This window comes from Notolabrus celidotus, chromosome 19 (genome assembly GCF_009762535.1).
Source record: "Notolabrus celidotus isolate fNotCel1 chromosome 19, fNotCel1.pri, whole genome shotgun sequence".
Taxonomy (NCBI): domain Eukaryota; kingdom Metazoa; phylum Chordata; class Actinopteri; order Labriformes; family Labridae; genus Notolabrus; species Notolabrus celidotus.
Genome location: NC_048290.1, coordinates 8,231,267 through 8,244,660, shown reverse-complemented (window position 1 = coordinate 8,244,660; position 13,394 = coordinate 8,231,267). Strand labels below are relative to the sequence as shown.

Here is a 13,394-nt window from a genome sequence, read left to right as displayed (position 1 = left end):
CAGCTACAAGCTTCTAATACTAACCCTCCGATCTGTTTACTAGTTCCACCTAAACAGTAAAATAAACAGACTGGTGTCAGAAAATATATCATACATTATATGTATATGAAAGAAGTGCATAGGGAAAGTAACCCCATCTTTAAAGAGCTGTAGGTTCTTTTGATAGCAGTATGCCTGCTTTCAAAGGCAGGTAGAATAAGTGAACATTGTGCAGAGGGAGAGGCAGAAGTGTTTTTGTTGTGCTGCATAATTAAACAAATGGAAATGCGGTCGGTTAAATTCTTACAATTCGGATGGCCTTTTAAACACCACAAACATCCCTAACTCCCCCTTCCTACTAATCACACTAACTTGTTGAAGAGATGCTGGGGCATATTTTGCTGTATTGAAACTCTCACTACTTACTGAGCTTAATGTCAAATCAGTCTGAGGCAGATTTACCTTTTCAGGGTTCACCTGTTTAACAGAATGAAACATGAATTGTTGGTTGCAGATCAGAGATGGAGAAAGAAACTTCATTTTTTTTTCATTTTGTTTGTCAGTTGATGATGAACTAAAGATTTACTTTGTGACATATATAAGATGATTTCTTTCACTTGAACCCTAAAAACAAATGAGCACAATGAAAATGTTTAATTTTGGTATGCTATGAAATGCAGTTTAACTCACAATATCCCATTTTCAGAATACAGTACCCAATGTCCGTTCCCTTATTCTGTTTCCCTGATACCCAATGCCTGTTCCCTTATACATAGTATTCATTCCCTGATACCCAATGCCCGTTCCCTTATCCATACTCATTCCTTGATACCAGATGCCTGTTCCCTTATACATAGTACTCATTCCCTGACACTCAATATTCATTCCCTGATACCCAATGCCCGTTCCCTTATACATACTCTTTCCCTGATGCCCAATGTACGTTCCCTTATACATAGTACTTATTCCCTGATACCCAATATCCATTTCCTTGTACCCATTCCCTGATACCCAGTGCCCGTTCCCTTATACATACTAAGTCCTTGATACCCAATGCCTGTTCCCTGATACATACTCAGTCCTTGATACCCGATGCCTGTTCCCTTATACATAGTACTCATTCCCTGACACTCAACATTCATTCCCTGATACCCAATGCCCGTTCCCTTATCCATACTCATTTCCTGATACCCAATGCCTGTTCCCTTATACATTCTCAGTCCTTGATACCAATGCCTGTTCCCTTATACATACTCAGTCCTTGATACCTAATGCCCGTTCCCTTATACATAGTACTCATTCCCTGATACCCAATATCTGTTCCCTTGTACCCATTCCCTGATACCCAGTGCCCGTTCCCTTATACATACTCAGTCCTTGATACCCAATGCCTGTTCCCTTATACATACTCAGTCCTTGATACCCAATGCCCGTTCCCCTATGCATACTCATTCCTTGATGCCCAGTGCCTGTTCCCTTATGCATAGTTCTCTTTCCCTGATACCCAATGCCCATTCCCTTATACATACTCAGTCCTTGATACCCAATGTCTGTTCCCTTATACATAGTACTAATCCCCTGACACCCAATATCCGTTCCCTTATACCCGTTCCCTGATACCCAATGCCTGTTCCCTTATACATAGAACTCATTCCCTGATACCCAATATCCGTTCCCTTCTGTTTTCTGATACCAAACGCCCATTCCCTGATGCCCTATGCCAGTTCCCTCATACTCATTCCCTGATACCCATTGTCCATTCTCTGCTGTCCTATATCATACCCCGACACTTCCCGCTATGAGACCTGATACTCGTTCCCTGATACCCTCTGTTTAATCCTATACCTGTTCCCAAATACCCTATACATTACCTGATGGCTGATATCTATACTACAGTATATCTGATATCTGTTTCTTGATATAGACAGCTAATATCTAATATTATATACCATACCTGATACCTGTTCCCTGATGACCTAAACAATACCTGATATCTAATACTCTATACCATACCTGATACTCAATATGATACCAGATGTACTAACTCTGTGATAATTGAAACTTCAAAATATCTGTATTTGCAATACCAGCATTTTATTTTATGAGCTAGGACCACACATTATTGCTTCTTCAATATTTTGTCCTACCCCATTATATATAACAAGCAAAGAAGCCCTGAGCAAACCACCCCAGCAGTGGGGTCGGTGTTATTGTATTTTTTGGTTAATTTACGCAAATTCTTAGTGTTGCATGGGAGCTAGTGAGGGTGTGTGTGGATGGAGGTATGAAGTTTGCTGTATAAAAGAAGTATGTAGATGCTTCATTATTTGGGAGCAAATTTTTTTTCTCTAGAGACGCTTGTATGAACTGATTTCTTTTGCCATGCTCTCGTGTAGGAGGGTGCTGGCAGTGGAGCTAATGGGGCCTCATTTGTGCTGACTCCAAGGCCTGGCCCTGTGTGCACTCCAACCGCTGTATGTTTTTACCCTCCAACCCCCTGCAGTCCACCTACAGATGGATCCAAATCAACACCAGATTTCAGCTCCACAGTTAAGCAAACAGAGTGACCTCTTATTAGGACGTGCCCTTAATTAGACCGAGTTTAAAGAAAGTAAAGACTCTGCATAAAACAGTGTGTGACTGTCCAAAAGATTCAACAACATAAACCCACAGTGCATCCAGAAAATAGCAGAACAGTTGAATGTTTGTTTTTGTTTTGGCTCTGAACCCCAGAACACTCGATGAGAAACGAGGTTTTTAAGTGTTGACTTTCAGCTCTGAGGGCGCTTGAGGGTGTTTGCATCAGTATTAGGCAAGTTGTGTTGGACTTTAATTCCTTTTTATACATAAACTAGTACCCCTAGATTAAGGACAATACAGTGGAGAAGCACTTTAATGTTCTTGACTGATTGAGTCAGTCAGCTGAGCGTACTGTTGCGCTTGCTCAAGGCCTGCATGTAGACAAAAAGCCCCTGAAACACGCAATGTGGAAGAAAGCAGCCGTGCAGGCCTGGAATAGCATCTGCAGGGGAGATATACCTGCTGATGTCTGTGGGATGTTAATTTTAGCTAGAGGTTGATCTGCAGAGCATCTACAGAAACTGTTCATCTTATAACAGGGCCATCGTTTTTGAAAAATTGAAATGAATCACTGAGCTGCAATAAATAACTGCACTTAATCACACATTAAATCTCATGTTTAAATTCCATTGTTTTGCATTTCAGAAGTTTTCAAGCCTATGTTAACAATGTCAAGGAATTCTTACCAGTATCTTGATTTGAGAATCAAATAAATGCAATGATATGTGCTTTATTATCTTGACTTTTAGATTTATTATTCAAATAATTGCTGCACTACACCTGTGAGGTCTAAAACCATGACTCAGAGGTAGGAGACAGCTTTGGAATCCATCTGACTACATTTACAGTTAGAGTTGTGTGTGTCTGTAGAATCATGAATCAATGCATCCTTTCCTCCACTGCTTTTGTCGTGGTAAACAAACAGACGTCAGATTAACCAGACTTCTTCATTGATGTGGTTTAATGTAATACTTCAGAGTCTATAATTCAATCTGCACCCTTAGTCTCTTTTTCCTCCTAACAGTCTGCTATGGAAATAAAAAGACAGCTGCTACGAAATGAACAATCATAATCAAGTTGTTCACACAGCTGTCTGATAACACCTTATAGTGGCGCTACTGTAAGCAGTTAAGTGAGCAGTGTTCTATTTATGCATGCAGCAGATATGGAATAACATGAGAATTCATTTTCGAGTCATGTTTCTTGCCACCAGAGAAAAATAAGCCGAATGTTTACCCTCATTTTAACTCAAGTTTGCTCCCACTAACTCCTCTGGGAATGTGAGGCAGTTTAGATGCCAAATGTTTCTATACATTTATCAGCTAGTAGCTCACTTTGTCTGTCTGCTGTTTGGTGAACAAAGGTATTGTACGGTAAGTTATTTGCTAGACAGGAAGTGAACTGTCAGAGAGGAAAAAATTGGGGGCTGTGAAACCTAAACCACATGCCCCAAAGAAAGCGGTAAATGATGGTGAACTGTGGAGTTTGGATACATTTCTCTTTTGGTTTATAACATGAGAAAACCCTTACTAGCATATACACATATACGTTTTTAAAGTATGTTAATATAACCAAAGTTTTACATGTAAAAGGGGCAACATTTCTCTACTATTTAGCTGGAGCCAGACTTTTTTTGACTGGGGTGTCCAGACTGGGGCTTTGACTTTTGTAGGAATGGCCAGGTGTAGTAAACATTTTGGGCCTACCCCAAATTTAGGAGGATTATCACCACTAATCACACCTACTTTACTTTCAATAACCCTCAATACTGAAGACTCCCCCAAATTGTATTATATTGCACTTGTTTTATTTTTAACTTTGAAAGGACACTCTCTTTAACTTTTTAAAGACTCACAAAGAAGATGTTTGTCCAAGGTCACCAAAAGAAAATGTCCATATTGAAATGCACAGAAGCTGCTAGCAGCCTGAAAAAACACAACCTAATATCTGATTTCAATTTAAGTGCTGCCTCTGACAAGGCAAACAGCCAATCGTGGTTTAGGACTTCAGGGTAGCATCTGGGGTTGCTAATCAGTTTTCACCCCTGACCACCCCCTGGCTCCACCCCTGCCTGTATCTACAATGTAATCTTGATCAGGTTCCCTATTCCTGTTTATTGGAGCAAACACCACAAAGTGTTAAGAGATACCTGCACTTAAAAATCCTGTGTAGCCGGTGAACCTTATAGTATCTCCATTTCTCTCAATCAAACCCTTTTCAGACTTCACCACCACTCCCTCTCTTTTCACACTCTCACACACACCGTCCCTTTCTGTTCACTCTCTCTGCCTCCACCCTTCCACCCCCTCCTGCAGACTGACCGATGCAGACGCTCTCATCATCCAGCTCGGCAGAGGCGTTGCGGAAGTATCCCAGCCTGCAGTGTTGGCAGTTCTGGCCCCTGGTGTTGTGCTTGCAGCTGACGCACGTGACGATGTTCAGGTAGTCGATGTAGCTGCAGCGGTTGGAGTGGCCGTAGCACTCACAGTCTAATAAAAAAAAGAAGAGAGATTAAAGTTACTAGGGAGGATTGTAATGGTGGGAGTCATTACTTAGAACGTGGATAGGATTTGTGTAAGGATTCTCCCAGGATTCCTTAGTGACAGCAGGAAATGATTAATGACCTGCACTAACAGATACGTCTGAAAGTTTTAGTTTCAGACGTCAGCACACAAATGAATGACTCTGAGCATGTTTTATGACTCGCCTTTCTGACTCTATATTGGTTCAATAAAGACAAACCACTCCCTCTTCATTCCTACTCTCACAGGTTTGCTGAGTCTGCTTCGCTGGGCCGCACTGATTACTGATGGGAATTCCACCATCCTGTGTGTGTGTGTGAGAGAGAGAGGGTGTGTGTGTGTGTGTGTGTGTGTGTGTGTGCATGAATGCCTGTTTGTGTGTACGTGTGCAGGCATGTTAATTGTGTCTGGGAATTTAACTGCATTATCGGATGAGTAGATTATAAGCTACAGAATCATAACCAAGGGACTTTGAGGTGAGTGATACAGTGTAGTGGATGTTTCACACTGCACCTGCTGCTGTGGAATCAGCCTGACCCTGCTTAACCCTGCATTGCCTCTCCTCTCTTTTACTCTGTTTGTTCATCATTTCCCACAGTCTCATGTTCATGAAACTGCAGCACAAGTTTCTTAATTAAATTTTCTCTTTGTAATTCATGAACTATCACAGAAGATCTGATTGCACGCTTGTACGTTTGGCAAATTAAGCCCTCTTCCTAATTTTACACCCTTAAACCAAAGCTAAAAAACGATGCTGTGGAGAATGGTGCAACACCTTTTGTTATTATTTTCTCACAGTGAGAGAAATGATATAATTTACCGTATGATCTGCATTTTGCAGCAGGGTGTAGCAGGACGTAGATGGGATGTTGCTCCACATACTTGCTATGGTTATCTCGGCTCAGCCTGGTACCTAATTAAGGTTTTATTAAGCTTTAGAAGTTGGCTGCAGCAGTGTGCTGCAAGGCATCACTGTCCTCTAAAGAGGCGTTTACCAGGCATGTTTATGCAAATACACATTTAAATGCACATTAAAAAGTCGGAGTTTAGCTGTTTAATCAGCCGTCACATTATTATTTTATTATTGTTTGGTTGATGATGCCAGCTGAAATATTAATGAGCTGGTTTAAAGGAAGCCAGCGCGAGGAGCACCATAAAGTGCCTCTCTCAGCACTGAGGGAAGTGTGCTAGCAGAGGGGAAAGAAGTGCCTAATTAAATATAAATGGCCAATTACTCCACAGACTAGAGAGGCAATGGGACATTGTTCCACAAATTAACGTTACGAGTCAAGATGCTGCTTTATTGGTGTTTATCAATTGTGAATTGTTAACACTGAAAGGGAGCAAGAGCTTTGTGCATCAGTGTCTGCAGGTTGAAAGAAAAACGGTATATCCTGCTAACAAGCATACTCTTTTTTTAAAAACAATAAACAAGTATGTCAAGGTAGGCAAGTGTTTGATGGTTTAATATGAATTTAAAGTGCCAACACTTACCTTGATCATGCACATAAAGCAACAAAACCACCAAAGAGTCACAGATGCATGAGGAATGAATAAAAAAACATGCAATGAAAGGAATTTTTCCACAGGTTTCCGCTCTTAAAAACAGCCTCCAAATGACAGAGAGCTTAAAATCCAGTGATCTGAACCAGAGAATCCAAAAGGATTTAGCTAGGCTCAAGTCTCCTGCTGGTATCTTCAGACCGCATGCTGCTTGAGTTGGTCTCTTACCTTTGAAATCATCGTATATGATCCCAAACAACTGTCTGGGCTGAGGCTCTCCTGAGGTCAAGTACTTCAGAAGCCCTTGAGGGATGAAGGAGTCCTTGTTTAAGACTTGTCAGGCACATATTTCAAAGTCCTCTATGGAGCTATGCCTTCACACAGCTGGAGCAGGTGTAGTCTACAGGTTACTATCAGTACTACAGAGGGGTCGTGTGGATTAGAAGGAGGGGAATCCCACTAGATTCTACCTGACAGAAGGGGGTTGCTTTGTTCTATAAAGCTGGCATAATCTTCAACTAGTGCAGTGTTTCTTAACTGGTTGGACTGAATCCAAAATTCTAACTTAAGATCTTCTACAAGAGCTATTTTTGTGCTGAACCCAAATCGAGTTTTGAAGTCAAATCTGGATTGACAGCTCAAAACTGTATCATTTCTATGTACTGTGGTTGGACTCGAGTTCAACTGCATTATTACATCTGGGAAGATGAAAAGTTGATCCAGAGCTTGTTGAAAATTTGTGGTGAGATTTCCTTTGTACCTTTTGTCAACCTTCAACCTCAACTTTTAGGCCTGACTGGAGTCTTCGGTTACACTAAGGAAAAGATGCAACAACAGTGCCCTTTCCAAAAAGAGTCATGAGGGAACTGGCTTCTGTGGAGCATTTTCATGTTAGAGAGTGAGATCAAGCTTTGACCAAATCCTACCCATAATTCTCCCTGAATCCAAATGTTTTTCAAAAACAACAATTTTCAGTGTGGAGGCTCTGAGGTAGCTGCTTTACTTGATTTTAAAATAATATTCCACCAACAGCAGAAAAAAAAAAAAACTGTCTGGAAATATGCGGCCAATGGCAAATTACATCTTGTCAGCCAAACTTCTTTTCAAACACTCTAGGTGGATTAAAATTCATGACTTTTGTAAAAGAAGAATATGGACCTATTACACATTGCAGCCTCAGGTGAATTGAGGGGCGTAAAGAATGTCAGTTTGAAGATTCATCCATGTAAATGATGACTCTTCTGTTGGCTCAAATGATTCAAATTACCACATTAAATAGAGCTATAAATACAACGCTGTGTCAACTATTAACCACATGCTGATACATTTTGGGTCCCGATGTGCAACCAGTTATGAGTCACTGAGCTATAAAACCCAAATGTTTATATTCTACCTCTCTTGTTATCTTCATCTTCTTCTTCCTCTTCTTCATCTTCATCCTCTTTCCAATTTGGCCGGGGTGGCGGCGGATCATGGCTTCCTTCCAAATCTAATAAATTAACTCTGTGGTGGTGGTGATGGTGGTGATGCACTACAGAGAAACAACCCTTCAAATCAATCTGCATCAATGAGGTGCAGATTATCTACGGCTGTTATACCCAATAATGACTATGAATAAGACAACATCTACATTTAGCTTGGGAACATAGAACGCACAGGTATTCTAGAGTTATTGAGTATAAATTGGGGATATTTGCCTTTTGTCAACCAAACAATTAAAAGTTGTCACCGTCACTATTCTGCACCAGACTTAGTAGTTGTTTAAACTCATACATTTTTTGATTATTGTAGGCCTGGAATGCTGATCATGTATTGTATCTAAGCTGTAGCATAGCCACCTGCTAATATTCATGGCTATGACTCTGGTTAGTGGCTAGTGCTATAATGCTGTAACGCTCTACTACCCAGATGTAAACATGCACAGATGACAGATAGCATCTCATAGCATGACGCAGCTTGGCAGTATTTTGATTTAGAAAATGGAGATGAATGTAGGCTTTCTCTGGATAAACTGAAATGTAACCACCAAACTGGAGCAATGTTTACCCAGCACAGGCGTGTGGAAGTTAACCTGCAAGGAGGACTGAAGGCTGGTGGTGCTAGCTCTGCTATTGTAATCCACACTTAGCAATCCATCTGGATATTGTTTACCTGCAGACTTTGTGATCCATGTTAAATAATTAAGGCTCAATTTTCCCGTCTGAATGTTTTCCTTCCTTTGGACTTTTCATTTAGACAGACTAAAAATGTTAGTTTAAACACCTAGGAGAGTAGTTGCTGTGTAATATCCTTTCTCAAAATTATTTAATGTCATTTTTAAAAAATAATCAAAATGATGTAAACCGAGAAAATCTTAGTGTTTTTAACCAGTTTCTCGGACGAGATATGAGGGTTTTAGAAAAAAAAACCAAAAATATGAAAATGTTGTATTGATCTTAAAAAAACACCACTTTCATTCCAAGAGCATTTTACAAGTCAAACTTATCAGCTTGGTAAAAAAATTATAGAAATGGTGCAACACCTGGTAGAAACAGATACGTTGACTGACAGGCATTCATTTTTGTGTTCAGCTACCAAAAAAGAGTTAATCTCCAACACATTTACTACACCACATGTTTTCTACTGTACAGTTACAGTACTAAAAACCTACAAAGACAGTAACACCACTACAAGCAAAACAGATACCTCTCTTTTCGGCATCCCCATGCCCAGATGGGATTCTGTGATCATGACCCCCAGGTCCATGCACAAAATGATGAGAGACTGAAAGATCACAATCATCACTGACATAGCTGACATCTCCAATTTAGAAATTTTAGATATTAAAGAAGCTGCCCACCACTTGTTATAGAGATACCTTTATGCTGGTTTTGAGAATTCATCTTGATGCCATGACTCTCGAGTATTTCTTTCTCAATAGCATCGAAGACTGAAAAACCACAAGCGTCATTGTCATAAAAGGGGAAAAAACTTTGCAACTTTCCCCTTCAATCTAAACCATGGTCCCCCAAACCTTTTTTTTTATACAGCTATCTCTTACTCTAAAGTTACGATTTTATTGCCAATTCCAAAGGCAATCGTGTCGCTGAGCAGATACAAAAACATGACGTAACAATTCTATGGTTTATGTACCTGGAGTAAGCAATTTTAAGCTTTTTAGGAAAGTTCATCTTCTAAATATTTACTGGACTACAACTACATCCAATATACCTTTCCTGTCCAGCCCATGGATAGATGTGATTGTTGTTTTATGGCCATGAGTTCCATGTAGGTGCCCCTCAGGCTTTTGGGTGACTGAAATACCATAACATCATCAGCATAAGGAGATAACATTCAGATGCACTTCATGTTTGTGGTGTAACATTCCAAGTTTAAAGTGGTATGTACATGTAGACAGTACAAAAACAATTCCACTAACATAAAAAATATACCTTTGTCTTCCGTTTTTTGTTCTATACGTTCTTCTCCTCTCGGCTCAGGTGTGGTTATTGTTTTATGACTGTGAGTCCCATGAACTGGCCCCAAAGAGGTGTTGGAAACTGATGCACAATGTTTTTCATTAGAGAACAGAGTAAACAAAATGTAAATTACTGTCATGATCAACATGGACCTCCCCTCAGACTTATGAGAGACTAAAACTACACTCATCAAAACAGTCAAAAATGTAGACATGTGTTGCTGTTTGTAGGGGACATTCTCTGTGAACAAACTGTAGGTTTCTCTATACTACATAAAGAGATGGCTATTGCTATTTGTATAAGGATATACCTATTTGCTTGGTCTCTTCCCTTTTTTCTTCACGTTCAGTTGAGGTTGCTGTTTGATGGCCTGGAATCCCATGCCCATGGTGGGAGACTGACACTACCATCATACACATGACAAATAACAGATACATTTTAGATCCTGTTGTCTTTTACAACCCCATTTCTAAAAAAAGTGTACATGCTGTGTAAAATATTAATGAAAACAAAATTTGATGGTTGCAAATCATTTTAATCTACATTTAACTGAAAATGATGCAAAAGACAATATTTTAAATGTTAAAACTGATAAATGTTACTGTTTTATGAAAATATGAGCTCATTTTAAATGTGATGCCAGTGACATATTTCAGAAAGAGTTGGGACAGAGAGCATGTTTTTCCTTGTGTTGCATCACCTCACCTTTTAACAACACTCTGTAAATGTTTGGAAACCAAGGATATCAGATCATCTTGCCTGATATAAGATTTCAGCTGCTCATTAGTTTGGGGTCTCCTTTGTCATATTTTTTCTTTCATGATGCATCAAATTACTTAATTGGTGACAAGCTGGTACTGCAGGCAGGCTAGTTAATCACCCGCACTCTTTTACTATGGAACCATGCTGTTGTCATATGTGCAGAATGTGGTTTGGCATTGTCTTGCTGAGAGATGCAAGGCATTCCCTGAAAAAGGCATTGGGTGGAAGCATACAGTATGTTGCTCCATGTTGTTCAGCATTCCTGGTCCCCATACCATCACATATTCTGGCTTTTGAACTGTGCACTGATATTGAGCTAGTTGGTCCTTCTCTGTGACAAACTGTGCAGGGGACACAGTGTCCATGATTTCCAAAAAGAATGTTAGATTTTGATTTCTAAGCAAATTAATCTAATTAGTTGGGAGATATTCCTCCAAATATTTTTTTTCTCTGTTTTCTTTTTTTTTGCTGGCATTAAATTTAAAACAAACTTGTGTTTTTCATAAAACTATTTGATATGCTGTCTTTGCACTTTTAAAAAATGAATTATTTTCAAACCATTAAAATCTGTTTTCATCAAAATTTCACCTGGTGTCCTAACTTTTGGGGAATTGCTGTTGTAAACCCTTCACAGGGACAATGACTGTCTGAGTTCTACATTTTTGCTCTTTCAAAGTTTCACTCGAGTGAATGTCAAATCCCATCTCTACTTGCTACCACTACAAACAAACAATACCTGTCATTCTTTCTTCTTGTTCTGTAGCAGCTTTGTGGCCTTGAGTCTCATGTACTGGTTTGGAAACTGTAAAACCCAAAATGTTATTCAAAAATAAGAAAGATAAAATCATATTTCTGCAGTTTTCATTTTAGGGTAAAATATTTTTCTAACTTATAATGTAGATTGATTCACTGTATCTACACAAGGAAAATATACCTTCCTCCACAATTTCTTTTTCGTCCTTCTTCTCTCTCTCCTCCTCATTCTCCTTCTCTTTTTCCTCCCTCTTCCCCTCCTCTTTCTCCTTGTCTTCTCTCTCCGACCTTTGCTCTCCATTCTCAGATGGAAGAATTGTTTGTGCGCCATGAGACCCAGTATTGAGGGAGGCTGTTGCAACACAATAATTATTCCCATCTGAAGCCACAGCACAATAGAAGTTTGAGTTTTGTTTGTACTTTGGCTTTCCTCAGCCTTAAGTTTTATTCTCTGAGTCAATAAATTAAAAAACTATTTTCACCACAATTACATGGATGCAAGCTTTTGTTATGAGTCATACTTCCAAGTAAATAGATGCTGTTTCAGTAAGTAGTTCAGGAATTCAAAACATAAAGTATAACAGATTCCACCCAAAACTGCTGTATGAATAAAAGGACCCCAGGGAAACGGGATAAACAGCTGGTGGCACTGATACTCCAGAGAGGTGCTATTAAATCATTGCAGAAGAAGAGGGTGAAGGAAGATGATGTAATCAAATGAGATCCAGTGAAACCAAAGCGTAAATGTGCATAAAAACATGGAGGAACACGCTTAATGAAGACACTCATTTTCCAGGTTTCAAAAGGGTATGTGCAAAGTTGAACTAGGTGTACGTTTATGAACTGCACATTCATTGCATTACGGGTAAACTATAGAATAATTGCCTACACTACTTAAGAAACACATACCTGTCGTCTCAGGCTTTCTTGCATTCACCTCTGACTCCACATTCTCTCTTTGCGTACCATGAGTTGCATGTCCATGCCCCTCAGATTGCTGGGAAACTAAAATAACATTAATGTCAATTTTACAACCTACAAAGGTACGAGGTACATTTCATGAGAACATTGCTACAACTACCAAAGAGATACCTTTCTTCTCAGCTTCTCTTTCCTCCTCCTTCCTCTCCTGCCTGCTCTCAGTGGAGGTTTTGCGGGAATGAGTTTCATGTATGGGCACCTCAAACAAGTCGATTGATGTTGTTTTGTGGCCATGAGTCACTTGCACAGGCACTTTGGATGTTTGGGAAACTGAAACACCACAATTGTGCATTGTTACATCCATTACCCAAGTTCGGCTTAAGCCTGCTGAAACCGTGGTGGACAATACTACTCATACAAGAAAAAGAAGCTGATAATTATACCTACAGATTCTTATACCTTGTATCTGTCTGTAGAGCCTACTGTTGTACCCAAATTTTGATGCTTGCCGTAAATCCTCCCCCCTTGTTCCACCCCAGCCCAGTGGGTGGCGGCATTGCACCTTTGAACCTGTTTTCTAACCATTGATAAACAGGAGAAGAAATCCATTCCCCTTTTATTATGTTTACATTTCAAAATATCCAGTCATCATGTGCTTTTAGGGACAATGTTAACCTTCAAAACCCAAAGTTAGTCACAGTCCCATCCTGGAAAGGATTGGGACCATGAGAACTGTCCCGCAAAGAGCCAAACCCCCCCATCGCTGAGATAAAGTGACAAATTTGACTCACAGTAAAGGTTTGTCAGCTCATCAAACACAACTACTACTGCTACATTTAAACAAGGTACCTTTTTCTTCCTCTTCCACCTCCTGCTTCTTCCCATCTTCTTCTTTTTCCTCCTCCTCATCTTCCCC

The 13,394-nt window shown here is 39.8% G+C and overlaps 1 protein-coding gene and 1 long non-coding RNA gene across 2 annotated transcripts in view; one reads left to right on the top strand and one right to left on the bottom strand.

The window, feature by feature from the left end:
- Positions 1 to 13,394, top strand: part of LOC117831670 — a 209,307-nt gene that overhangs the window by 24,219 nt on the left and 171,694 nt on the right. The gene's annotated exons all lie outside the window — the stretch shown is intronic.
- Positions 1 to 13,394, bottom strand: part of LOC117831669 (netrin-G2) — an 89,337-nt gene that overhangs the window by 4,203 nt on the left and 71,740 nt on the right. Inside the window, 1 exon segment of the mRNA XM_034710468.1 lies at positions 4,881 to 5,048. Coding sequence (XP_034566359.1) covers positions 4,881 to 5,048 — 168 coding nt within the window.